Below are 13,323 nucleotides of genomic sequence, written 5' to 3'. Positions count from 1 at the left end.
GATTGCAGAGATCTCTGAGGTTGTCGGGCTGGAGGAGGATAATGAGGAATGGTGAGGTCATGGAGGGGTTTTAAACATGAATGAGAATTTTAAATTCAAGGCTCTGTAGACTGGAAGCCAATGCAGCCCAGTGATTATAGGATGAAAGGGACATGATGTGAGGATGTAGACAACAGAGTTTGGATGAGCTAATGTTCATGTAATTAGAGGCTGGCCAGGAGAGCATTAGAATAGGAAGAGGCAAAATTTGATGGCACCAAAAAACGGACATGAGAATTTTGATGCATGGTTGTGGTAGTTGGAGGTCAATCATCTCAGCTCCAGGATATCACTGCAGGAGTTCCTCAGGGTGGTGTTCTAGGTCCAACTATCTTCTGCTACTTCATCAGTGACCTTCCTTCTATCATAAGGTCAAAAGTGAGGATGTTCGCGGAAGACTGCACAATGTTCAGCACCATTCACAACTCCTCAGATACAGAAACATGTAAATGCAGCAAGACCTGGACATCCAGGTTTGGGCTGACAAGTGGCAAGTAACATTTGTACCACAGAAGGACTATCTCCAAGAAGAGAGGATCTAACCATAACTCCTTAACATTCAATGGCATTACCATCACTGAATATAATCATAAATTCCCTATAGTGCAGAAGGAGGGCTGCACCGACTCTTGACAGAGTATCTTACCCAGGCTATCTCCCCTGCCCTAACTCACTAACCAACCCCACACATTTATCTTGGCTAATCTGCACTTCTTTGAACTCTAATGGGCAATTCACCTAACCTGCACATCTTTGGACTGGGAGGAATTGGAGCACGTGGAGGAAACCCACTCAGACATGGGGAGAATGTGCAAACTCCACACAGTCACCCAATACCAGTATTGAACTCGGGTCCCTGATGCTTTGAGGCAGCAATGCTAACCACTGAGCCACCGGTGACTGGACGAGTGGTATTTTGTTTTATAAATGTCCCGCTAACATCTAGAAGCAAAAGGGGAACAGATGCCTTGGGAACACCACCACCACCTGGAGGTTCTGCTCCAAGTCACTCAACATCGTGACTTGGAAATATATCACTTTCACTGGGTTAAAATACTGGAATTGCCTCCTGAACAGCACCGTGAGTGTATCTACACCTCAGGGACTGCAGCGGTTCAAGAAGGCAGCTCGCCACTGCCTTCTAAAGGACAACTAGGGATGTGCAATAAGTGCTGACCTAGCCAGCGACACCACATCCCAGAAAATGAATTTAAAAAAAATAATTAATCTGTGCTTGTTTTCTTGTGATGCAGGCAACACACAAACTTCATGCAGCACGGTGGCACAGTGGTTAGTACTGCTGCCTCATAGCACCAGGGACCCAGGTTCAATTTCAGCTTTGGGTGCTTTTCTGAATGGTGTTCTGATGTTTGCCCCCTGTCTGCGTGTGCTGCCTCCAGGCGCTCCAGTTTTCTCCTATAGCTCAAACATATGTAGGTTAGATGGATTAACCATGGGAAATGCGCAGGGTTAGGGTTAAGGCAAATAAATTTAAGTTTATTTATTAGTTTCACATGTAGGCTTATATTAACACTGCAATGAAGTTACTGTGAAAATCGCCAAGTTGCCACACTCTGGCGCCTGTTCGAGTACACTGAGGAAGAATTTAGAATGGCCAGTGCACTTAACCAGCACGTCTTTTGGACTGTGTGTGGAAACCGGAGCTCCCGGAGGAAACCCACGAAGGCATGGGGAGAATGTGCAAACTCTGATCAGATGGTGACCCAAGCTGAGAATCGAAGCCGGGTATCTGGTGCTGTGAGGCTGCAGTGCGAACCACTGTGCCACCAAATGTGCGGGGTTATGGAGATTGAGGGGTGAGACTAGGTAAGATGCTCTTTTGGAGAGCCGGTGCAAACTCGATAGGCTGAATCGCCTCCTTCTGCACTTGGGATTCTATGATCATTTAAATTATAATAGCATGCAACCCAGTGCTAAACATGATGTTGAGCGGCTGTGTACCTCACTAGGGGAGCCAAGCGCCTGGTAGCCTGCACGATTTAAAACCATCTTGCACCTCTTAAAGGGGGTAGATTCTCCTGGGGCAGTTATTAGAAGTGGCTGGGTAAGAGTCTGACTTGCACGAAGAGTAACTAATGGCACAACAGGAGAGGAAGCACACTCCTAGGTTCTCAGAATTTTCACTGGAAGATTTGCTGCAGGAGATAAAGGGAAAGATATCCTTTTCCCACGGAGAACCAGGAGTCCCTCCAGACAGACATAGCTAAAGCAATGTCATCAAATGGTGATCGTAGCAATGTTGCCCTAAGGACATGAATACAGTGTTGCAATAAGTTCAGTGGCCAATGCTATATCCTCACAATTGAATCACTAGCTTCAGACATTGCTCAATGCACCACACCCCCATTATTCACCTGTCAACAATCTCTATCAATCATGATGCATACTTGACGTTCATCAGTTCATCCTCTCACATTTAACACTGCTGCAAGCCTCGCACACAAATCACACAATTTATATACACTGCAGCTGTTCTTTCATGGCAGCCACACAAGCATATCACACCACACATACAGACACACTTTCTTCTCTCTTGCAGGAGAAGGTGACCCATAATTGGAGACAGCAACACCTAATAGGCAGGGGACAGGTATGGCTGCATGTCCTGAACTCCATGGAAGGAGTTAGTGCTCACTATTAGAGCTGCCATGATTGAGGCTGATGACTGTAGACTCATACCTAATCTTCCGTCTCACATCCCTCATCCCGCAATCCCTTCTGATATACAATTTGCACATGATTAAGCATACGTCTCTTACTTTCCGCTATTCACCTCACCACAAACTTAATCTTGTGCTATTCTCTTTTCAAACACCCAAGAACTATAACCTGGACAGGCAGAGATGGAAGAGAAAGAAGTGAAAAAACGGCAATGAAGTAGAAACACCAGCACTCTCACACTCAGCCAGCAGCTCAGAAACTGATGCTGTGTGCTATAGAAGATGACGTAGAAATGGGACCTGCATGATTGAGATGCTGGACACCAGTGGCCCGTCGAAAGGGCAGAGGAAAGGATAGCACAAGTGTCAGTTTGCCACTGGAATAGGCAAAAACATACAGAAGGCGGGCACTAAGAAAATGCACAGGGGTGATTAGTTGACTTTTGTATGAAATATTGGATGGTTTGATTCATAAAATTAGTTTGGAATGTTTCTTTTGTCATAGCTTTTATTTTAACATTGTGGCCAAGGGCGCACTCTGATAGTCAATAAAAAGGAAAAGGTAAGGTGATTGGTGTATTGGGGTTTCTGTCGCTGGTACTGCAGTTGGATGAGTTGATCACAGACAGCCCTGCCAAAGGGAAGCAAAATACTGCAGATGCTGGAAATCTGCAGTCAGCAGCACACCTGCCCTGGGCAATCTTGTTTCTTTTTTGCCCCATCATCATTCTCTATAGCCCTGTAGACTAACTTTTCTGACATTCAATCTCTTCTCTTCGACCTTATCACCGACCTCTCTTTTGTCCACATCCCACTCATTCAATATGTATATATTATGAATGATTTGGAAGAGGGAACTGAATGTATTAACTCTAAATTTCCAGGTGATACAAAGTTGAGTGGGAGGGTGAGCTGTGGGGAGGATGCAGAGATGCTTCAGCATAATTTGGAGAGGCTGTGTGTATGGCATATGCATGGTAGATGCAGTATAATGTGGATAAATGTGAGATTATGCACTTTGGTAGCAATAATAGGAAGACAGACTATTATTTGAATGGGTATAAATTGAGCGAGGTGGATACTCAGTAAGACCTTGGTATACTTGAGCATCGGTCGCTGAGAGTAAGCACGCAGTTACAGCAGGCAGTAAAGAAGGCAAATGGTATGTTGGGCTTCATAGCGAGAGGATTTGTGTATAGGGTTAAAGATGTTTTGCTGCAATTATATAGGGTGTTGGTGAAGCCACACCTGGAGGCAGTTTAGGTATCCTTATCTGAGGAAGGATGTCCTTGCTATAGAGGGAGTACAGCGAAGGTTTACCAGTCTGATTCCTGGGATGGCAGGTCTGTCATATGAGGAGAGACTAAGTCGATTAGGATTATATTCACTGGAGTTTAGAAGAGTGAGAGGCCATCCAATAGAAACGTATAAAATTCTAACAGGATTAGAAAGGGTAGATTCAAAAAGAATGTTCCCAATAGTGGGGGAGTCCAGAACTAGGGGTATAGTTTGAGGATAAGGGGTAAACCTTTTAGAACTGAGGTGAGGAGAAATTTCTTCACCCAGAGGATGGTGAATGTGTGGAATTCACTACCATAGAAAGTAGTTGAGGCCAAAAGTTTGTCTGATTTCAAGAAGAAATTAGGTATAGGTCTTGGAGCTAAAGGGATATTGGGAGAAGGGAGGATCAGGATATTGAATTTGATGATCAGCCATGATTAAAATGAATGGTGGAGCAGGCTTGAAGGGCCAAATGGCCTACTCCTGCTTCGAGTTTCTATGTTACTCTTTGCTCAAAACCCACTTCATCCTAACTTTTCTCAGTTTTGATGAAAGGTCACAGAGCACATTGACACTGTTTCTCTCTCCACTGATGTTGCCTAACCTACTGAGTATTTCCAGAAATTTGAGAAGGTTCCAAAAGGTTGAGATGAGATTGATTTGAGATGAGGAATCTGGACAGAGATGATGGGGAGAAACTGTTCTCATTGGTGGAAGGATTGAGAATCGGAGGGCAGAGATTTAAGATAATTGGCAAAAGAAGCAACAGAGACTAGAGGAAAAACATTTTCATGCAATGATGTGTTGGTTGACTTCTCCCTTCCTCCTCCTGTTCTTCCTCATTTTTTTGCCATTTAGCTGGTGGCAAGAACTGTGCATTCATGGTAAGGTTTTGGAGCATGCAACAGACTACATATCTAAGAACATATGAACTTGGAGCAGGACTGGACCATTTAGCGCTCCTTGTCAATTGGGAGTACATCCTGTAATATAAAAGCTTTAGCTCACTCTTGCTAGGTCTGCTAACTCTGCACCCTGGGAATTGAAGCTGGACTTTGAAGAGATCCCATGGAGTCTTCTGTTGTCGTGAGGAATTTTAAATTTCTGCCTTTCGCTTCCAAGCCTTTCTGTGGAATTTTTGTCTCTGTGTGTCTGCTTCTCGAGCTGTTCTTCAGGTCAGAATGCTTCTTTGAATTTTTTTTTAAGTCTTGCAGATTTTATTTTTTCTCTGCATTTTTGTGGGGTTTTGAGTTTTTTCATTACCTACCACCATATTGTAAGGTTCTGTCCAACCAAGCTTTCCAACCCCCAAGTGCGGGTCATCACTGTATGTGGTACTGTACTCAGTCCCATGTTAACCATATATGTGCCAGACCCTTATGCTACAGGCACCTTCTTAGTGGAGACCTCTAACACACTGTTCCTTGTGAAGGTTATGGTAGAAGAATTGCTCCCTGAGGACTTAGTTGGATATGGCCTCTTACTCTGTGACTTACCACCCCCATCTCCCTCCTCCCACTTCAAGCAACTTGTCGTCCTCTATAACCTATTGTACCTGTCTTGGAGCGAGTGGACTGAACAGAAACCTTGAAGTCAGGACCATTCTTTCAACCAGGTAACGAAAGCATGGATGAGACATTCAGCAGCAGATGAGCTGAAACAGTGGCTGAGTTGGACAATATTACAGAGATAGCAGTTGATAATCTTGGCGATGGAACAGATATGTGAATGGAAGCTCATCCAGGATCATGTACGATACACAGTCTGGAAATTGATACAGGCAGTGTGCTGGAGATCCTCCAATTAATATGTAAATAAGTTCAGAGTATTAACAACTAAAGCTTCTGACACATTGACACATATCGCGAGCAGCTCATCATGTGGAATTTTGAGAATGGTATGTTTGTTTTTACTGATGATTCCTATTCTGATCAAAACGCTGAAGTGCTGTCTGAGTTTAGGTAATACAAGTGCTAATACTTCTGTTCTATAACTGCCTGGTCTGTAGTCTCGTCTTGCCTATTCATAGCTGAATATTCTTTTCCTAAGTGTGAAAGTAAGGCTTTCCAATGCAGCCATCTGATTTACTATTAACAAAATGGCAGTTTACATCATTAAGGCATAGCAACACAAACAATGTTATCAGCAACTGCAAGCTGTCTGCAGATTTTCAAGCCACATCCCACGGAACCATATGTAGGTGTCTGTTCTTGTTCACGGGTAATAAATGCCTTATCCTCAGCTTCCAATTATGGCAGCAAATAGCTGCTCAGTGTGACAAAATGGAAATGGTTTTTAGATGCCTAGTTGCTAGATGGCAGCAAATGGTTGCAACCTGTGGTTAATGTAGTGACACTAATGAATTCTGAGAATTAATTTTCAGCTAAGGAAGCCTGATGAAGGCTGCCAGAATGTCAAACAAGATAAGAGATTGACTGTCACTGGGATTTGAGTTTATTTGTTTTCTGCTGGTGGGTGATTGTTCCCGACCTCTCAAATTGGGAGGTGGTGGTGTGAGCTACACCACAAGCTGTCTGGCTGATGTTGCATATTAACAAAACAAATTAATCATTACATACCACATAATTTAAATCTAAAACTACATTTTATTAACATAGAACCCATAAACTTCATTTTTCCATCACAAAAATATTTTTCAATAAAAATATTAGAATTAAATAAAAATAATTTTATGACATTCTCTGAATCAGAAATTTAATTCGCAATTTTGCATATTTGGATAGCAAATGAAAAACCTTACATTTTACGTACCCTCTATTTTATATCAGATACATTGCTACAGATCTGGTCTTTTTTATTAAATATAATTATTTCTCAAATGTTTATATGTCCTTTAAACATTGGTCCTCACAGTCAGTGGTAGAAGGTTGTAAATTAAATTGATTTGAAGAATAAGCAAAATGATTAATTTCTCTGCTTGGATGAACTTATTGATATGTATTATCAAATGCATTGGAAAAGGTGGATGAGATAAGTCACCAGTTTTTCAGCTTTACTATGGCGAGCTGCAGTGTACAATAATAAGCACAAACGACACCCAGCAAATCCTGCTTACATCACTGCCAGGAAAATGCAGAAATAAATGTGTGAGATAGTGGCAACCAACACACAAACTGTAGCTGTAGAGCACATTGAAGATGATGTGGAATGTCCTTAGAGGATAAGGCATTAGAGCGATTGTGAAATTGGGCTAAACAAAGGAACAACCAATGATGCGAGCTGCTTATCACTTGCCGGTACAATTGTAGTTCAAGAAATTATACTTTATCTCTCCTTTAATGGTAGGTGAAACTTGTGTAACTATATAAATAAGATTGGTTTCTATGTATTATGCTTATTATGTCTGTGTTTAACTTTCCGTCGTTTTCTGAAATGTAGAGCATGATATAATAATTGTCAGTATCAAAGCTTGGAGCCCACATGGACATTTTAAATACAGATTCTAGTTTGTGAAAGAGATTTTGAAATGTTTGTGAAAAAACTGTGGATGACCTTTTGCCTACCTTAAACAGCAAATGATTGAGACCTGAAACAGTGGTAAATCAACTATCCACCTTTCAATTTATTTTCATTAATATGAAAGCAACATAATATCAAATTAAGCAACACTAATGTCCCAAAGTATTGATCTAAGTTGAAATCTGTAAACTATTGAAATTATTTTGATGTTTGAACTTTTAATTCTTCATAATTCTCGGCTCTAAGATACAATTTCTATCCACATCAATCCCTCAGAATACTTCACTGAACAGATAAAAACTGACATTGATTTATCTTTTTCAAAATTCTTGCAGGTTTTGTTTGGGTTTATTGAATCATTTAAAAAACACAAACAATTTCACTATTAATTACCAAAAAGAATGTGATTATGTAGCACACAGCTTTGTATTGTATGTTCTCAGTCTGTGTTACACTTTTAAATAATATGATTATTTCTATACAGTATTTAAATGACATGTCTGTTCAACATTTTTATTTGTCATTTTCCCCCTTTCTCTAGATGTCTGATTAAGGACTTTGAAAAGCGCCCATCTGTTAGTTATTTGCTGAAACACCCATTTATTAATATTGCTCATGGGAAAGGTGTGACCCTACAACAGCAATTAGCTAACCTGATCGAAGTACAACAGCAGTGTTCAGCAAAAACAAGGTATGATACAATAATATCAGTAAAATAGTTTTACCTGAGATATTTTGGAATTTAAAGCGGCTAATAGTAGCTGAAAATACTACATAAGTGAACAATTACATTTCATATTACTGGCAATGTAAGTGTATTGCTAAATAGTTTGTAAGATTGTAGTGTACTTATAACAGAATATAGTCAAAGTCAGTCATACTAATGTGCAAGTCTATATATTGTTTGCATCACTTCAATGTCAGTTGGTGCAGAGTTTTTGTTTACAGGTTGTTTTGCAATACTTGAATATGACCAGAGAGTGGCAGGATGCAGCTATTGTTTGTAAAGGGCTACTTGATAAAATAATTTTCATTCAGCGCTATAGAGCTAATTCCGCTCCAAATTACCCGTAATTTGATGATACAGATATAGATGCTACATAGGGCGGTACAGTGGCATAGTGGACATACTGCTGCCTCACAGCCCGTATTTGATTCCAGCCTTGGGTGACTGTGTGGAGTTTGCATGTTCTCGCCGTGTCTGCACGTGTTTCCTCCCACAGTCCAAAGATGTGCAGGTTAGATGGATTGGCCATGCTAAATTGCACCTTACTGTCCAGGGGATGTGTAGATTAGGTGGATTAGCCCTGGAAGTTAGGAAGGTTGGGTGAGACAATCGCTTTAAAATTTAAGCACAGTTAAATTGGTATGGAGTGGTAACCAGTCTGAGGAAGCTACAGGCCAATGACTATTTTTGGCAGATTTTGTTTTATAGTACTCCTGTGCAGCATCTAGAGTTTTTTACCTTAAAGGTGCTATATAAATACAAATTGATTTTGTGTACTTGAAAAACAGATGTATTTTAGCTAATTAAGTGGAGTTCAGCTCATGACAAAAACGACTCCAAATTTCTTTTGACATCAACAAATAATGTTTCTTCTGCTGGCACCTTTCTGAACATCCCAATGAACAAATGCTTATTATGTCACACATGTTTAAACAACATAATTGTTTAAAGTTATTCTGTAGTTGGAACATTATTCATTTATTGCTTAATTTTGTGTATTTTTTGATGACAATGAAATGGTTAATTAGATGATGTCATGATTTACTTAAATAAAGCAATCTTTCAGATACTCAGTTTGTCAGCTGCAGTCAGTGTAGTTATGTGCAAACCTGATTATAAAGAATCATTCTTATCCATTGTGAAGTGTTACAAATCCATTCACTGACTATCATTTTTAACTTTACTTTAAGCAAGCAAAAAAATATCAGAAAAAGTCACATGAGAGCCTCGGAGGGTAACAGTCAGAAGATGACTAATGACCTGGTCACCCTTGAAATCTTAGATGAGGTATGGTTTTCATAAATATTCCTTAGCTTCAATGATAAGTCAGAATTTAGTGAACAGTTCAGTACAAAATAATGCAAAAAATAAAATACTGCAGATGCTGAAAATTTTAAATTATAAAAACAAAATACATGAAAAATTCAACAAGTCAGAAAATATAATTAACCTAAAAAGCTATATCTTTTTTCACTGTCCACATAGCGTACCTGCTAAATATTCCAGCGTTTTCTGTTTTTTATATATTAGAAATGAATGCAACTTGGGTTGAGCTCCTGTTTCAGTAGTATATTTTTAGACAATTCTCACGTGTCTCTCTCATGACGTTGCTTAGCAGTATTCATGAATCTGGTGATCAGTTGTGACGTTCAGCTGCGAATCTGACTTGTGCCTTTATGGCTAGGGCCCTAAATTTAGGTTGATATTGGTACTTCGGAAATACTAAGGCAATGAGGGGAAGCTGTCAATGTTTGCAAATTGCCTTCTTTCTCTTTTATCTAAACATGACGGAGGTCTTGTAGCTCAATCGGTAGTCCTCATGCTTTTGAGCTGTAAGGCCCAGGGTTCAAGTCCCACTCCAAGACTTTTAGTCATGGAAAGAGAGATCACAACATGGTTCAACAGGTTGTCATTCAGCCTGAAAATCTTTCCAACATTCAACACCATTCTTTCATGGGAGAAATGAATATGAAGATATGCAAAACAAGCAATTTAAATCTGATATCTGATGTACAACATCTTGAATGTAATGGTAATTTTGGAGAAACCTTCTGCTTTGCCAGTAGTAGATCTTCATAGCCAAGTTGATTAATTTCTTTGAAGTTTGGATACAATTATTACATTTTCAATTTATTTTTTAGAATTATATCAAAGGTACAGAGAAAGCAAGATAACTGCCAAAAGTATTCCAAAAAATTATCTGAATGGTATTGATGTGTGATGTTTAATGATTTTTCACAGAAAACTTTCTGGAGTTTGACGTATGCAGGTGCTGGGAGATTTTGCACCTTGCTGATTGTTTATTAAAGCTTTCCTACATATTAATAGTTAAAGAAAATCATAATTTCATTCTTTTATGAATTTGATTGTAGGGCTAACCCAAGTTTTCAGTTGTGATCATTTGCAAATGTTAAAATGCAAAAAATGATGTGTTCTTCCATCAAATGATCAAGAGAGAAAGTAAAACTTTACCTTGGGAGAAATATTTAGTGCCACATGTCAATTAACACTTGCCAACCATTTTTTCAGTGATGTGAGGGAAAATAATTTCATATATTAATTATCTGACTTCTATTTTAAGCAAATGTTTTGCTGCAGTGCACAGAGGGAATTAAATTATTGTACTTTCTAACAATGAGCCATGGGATATATGCAGGACTGTTTTGCACCTTGCGCACTTTTGTGTGAATATTTCACAGGGCCGTATAAATTGTTATTGTTTATTTAGTATTCAGTATGACAGCATTTCAAGCAGACAATGTCACTTCTGACTTTCCATTAGATGAAATATACCACCTGCTCCATTGTGTATTCGCTGACTCTTTACTAGATTAGCCCCAAACTAACCCTATTGCTCAGTTCTCCCTCTATATAGCCTTTTAACTTCTATTGTTTCAAATGATTATCCACTTCTCTTTTAAAAAGATGCAACAAGATGCTACTCAATTACTTTGTGGCAAAGCATCCCATCCCTACCAGAAATTTTTGATGCCATTTTTACACTCAAATGTGCTCAATGCACTCAAAAATGATAATCAATAATTTGACATCTAGAGGTTTATTTGGAACGTGTTTTTCATTCAGTTAGCACCGCTCATTATCCTCTTTGAAATCAAATGTGATCAGAAGAACGCAAAGGCATCAAATGTATTAATTGGGTCTTCCCTCCCAATTATTGGTTTCAGCGAGGTGGCGGTGAGGCAGAGTTTAGGGTTGTCAACATAGATGTGGAAACTGTGATGCCTTTCAGCTGTGATGGTTTCTGCAGTGAATTGGTCCATCTTTGCCTTTTCTTGTGAAGTCAGCAAATTTTGGAATAGAGAGAAAATTTCTTGTTCCTCGCTAGTTCTGCAGTTACAGTATTGAAGTTTGCTTGGATTTCTCTCAGCAGAACAACAGTTCATTTCTGGACACCTGCTCCTTAGTTTTCCTTTGGCCAAGAACCCTAACTGATGATGTCTCTTGGAGCTCTTCCTGGGACTTCTGCATCAAAGTAGCTGTTCTCAGCCTGACTTTATACTGTTCAACAAAATGACTGCTATCCCAAACTGCCAAAGCATGCTTCCATAACCCAATAAGGGTTAGCCCAGATCTGGGGCATAGCCCCATCCATTGTCTTTTAGTCAAGGTAATTAACCATTTAAATGTCTTAGCCATTAACTTGAATAATTCTGTTGTCCATGAAATATTCTATACAAACACTTAACCAGTTTATTACTCAAAATTTGTTTACCCAGGTGTTCTTACTTTATGAGACAGACAAAGGACTGTGGTCAAACCTAACTTGCAAGTGTTTTTAATAAAGCTAAAGAAACAACTGTTACACAAATTAAGTTAACTTTTCCCCAGACTAGGCTGATTGTCTGAAAAACACATATACTACCCGTTGTGGTGAAGTTGACTGGGCTGTTGGATTCAATTCACTGAGCTTGCATCGACAGATGAACGCGGGTATTCTTGGTACAAAGAATCTTGCAAGCCCTCTTCCATCATTACAGTTCGCAGTAGGCCATTCAAGTCTTCGCTGGGGTTTGTCTTAAATTGACCATTTTTATGCCCTTCTGGAATGTTCTCTAAGTTTCAGCCAATGGGGTGACAGGGCGGGGGGAGGTCATAGCATCCAATGAGGTTAGGCCAGGTCATCCTAGATGTGCATATCTCCTTTCGAGATATGGCTAATAGCAAGCTGAAACTGGGGAATACACTAACAGAATGTATTTTTCAATTGTTCTGGCTGAATACCTCTTGATGGGTTTTGGATCATAACGATTCTTCCATTGTTGAGGTTGAGCATCTCTGTTCAATATGCAAGACAGGTCTGGCTTTGTCCCTGTTGACTTTTGACCTGTGGTAACCTTGTCCATATTCCATCAGGCTTTGCTTGTAGAAGCAGTTTGGCTGCATATTAATTTAAAGTGTCCAATTTTATGTTGGCCCTAGTTGCTCAAGCTGTTGGCCACTTGGCCACAGTTCCAATTATTTCTGGGTTTGGTGACATAGAAAAGAGCTATTCACCCCTCCAGGGATGCCATGGTCAATGAGTTCCCGTTTACCCTTATGGAAATGTGCATTAAATTTCAGTTGTCTTCACATGTCTGGAGATGTCTATATGCAATCTATGTGACCTTCCAGGAGCTTGACAAACATTGCAATTGTAAAAGACCAGGTGACGTTTTGCAGCCTATTTTAAGGCCCCTTGTGTCCTTTAAAAGAAAGATTCTCTTTTTTTATAAAATATATAATATTATGACAAGGGAAAGTGGGGAGTATTCCATTACACCTCTAATGTGCCTTGTAGCTGGTTGACAGGTTTTGGGGAGTCAGGAGGTGAGTCACTTGCCACAGCAATACCCGACTTCTGGACCTGCTCTTGTAGCCACAATATATGGCTGGTCAAGTTCTGTTTATGTCCAATGGTAACTCCCAGGATGATGATGGTGGTGGATTTGGTGTTGGTAATGCCACTGAAAATCAAGATGCAACTGTTAGGTTCTCTCTTATTGGAGATGGTCATTGCCTGGTACTTATGTAGCGGCACTGCTTGCCACTTCTCAGCCCAAGATTGAATGTTGACCATATGGACATGAATTGCTTCAGTATCTGATGACTGGTGGA

The 13,323-nt window shown here is 39.8% G+C and overlaps 1 protein-coding gene across 1 annotated transcript in view; it reads left to right on the top strand.

The window, feature by feature from the left end:
* The window catches only part of myo3b (myosin IIIB), a 548,412-nt gene that overhangs the window by 162,535 nt on the left and 372,554 nt on the right, over window positions 1-13,323 (top strand). The window contains exons 9-10 of the mRNA XM_078227705.1: window positions 8,023-8,172; window positions 9,399-9,495. Coding sequence (XP_078083831.1) covers window positions 8,023-8,172; window positions 9,399-9,495 — 247 coding nt within the window. The remainder of the gene's footprint in view (window positions 1-8,022; window positions 8,173-9,398; window positions 9,496-13,323) is intronic.

This window comes from Mustelus asterias, chromosome 14, assembly GCF_964213995.1.
Source record: "Mustelus asterias chromosome 14, sMusAst1.hap1.1, whole genome shotgun sequence".
NCBI lineage: Eukaryota > Metazoa > Chordata > Chondrichthyes > Carcharhiniformes > Triakidae > Mustelus > Mustelus asterias.
This window is presented reverse-complemented; position numbering and strand designations above follow the sequence as displayed.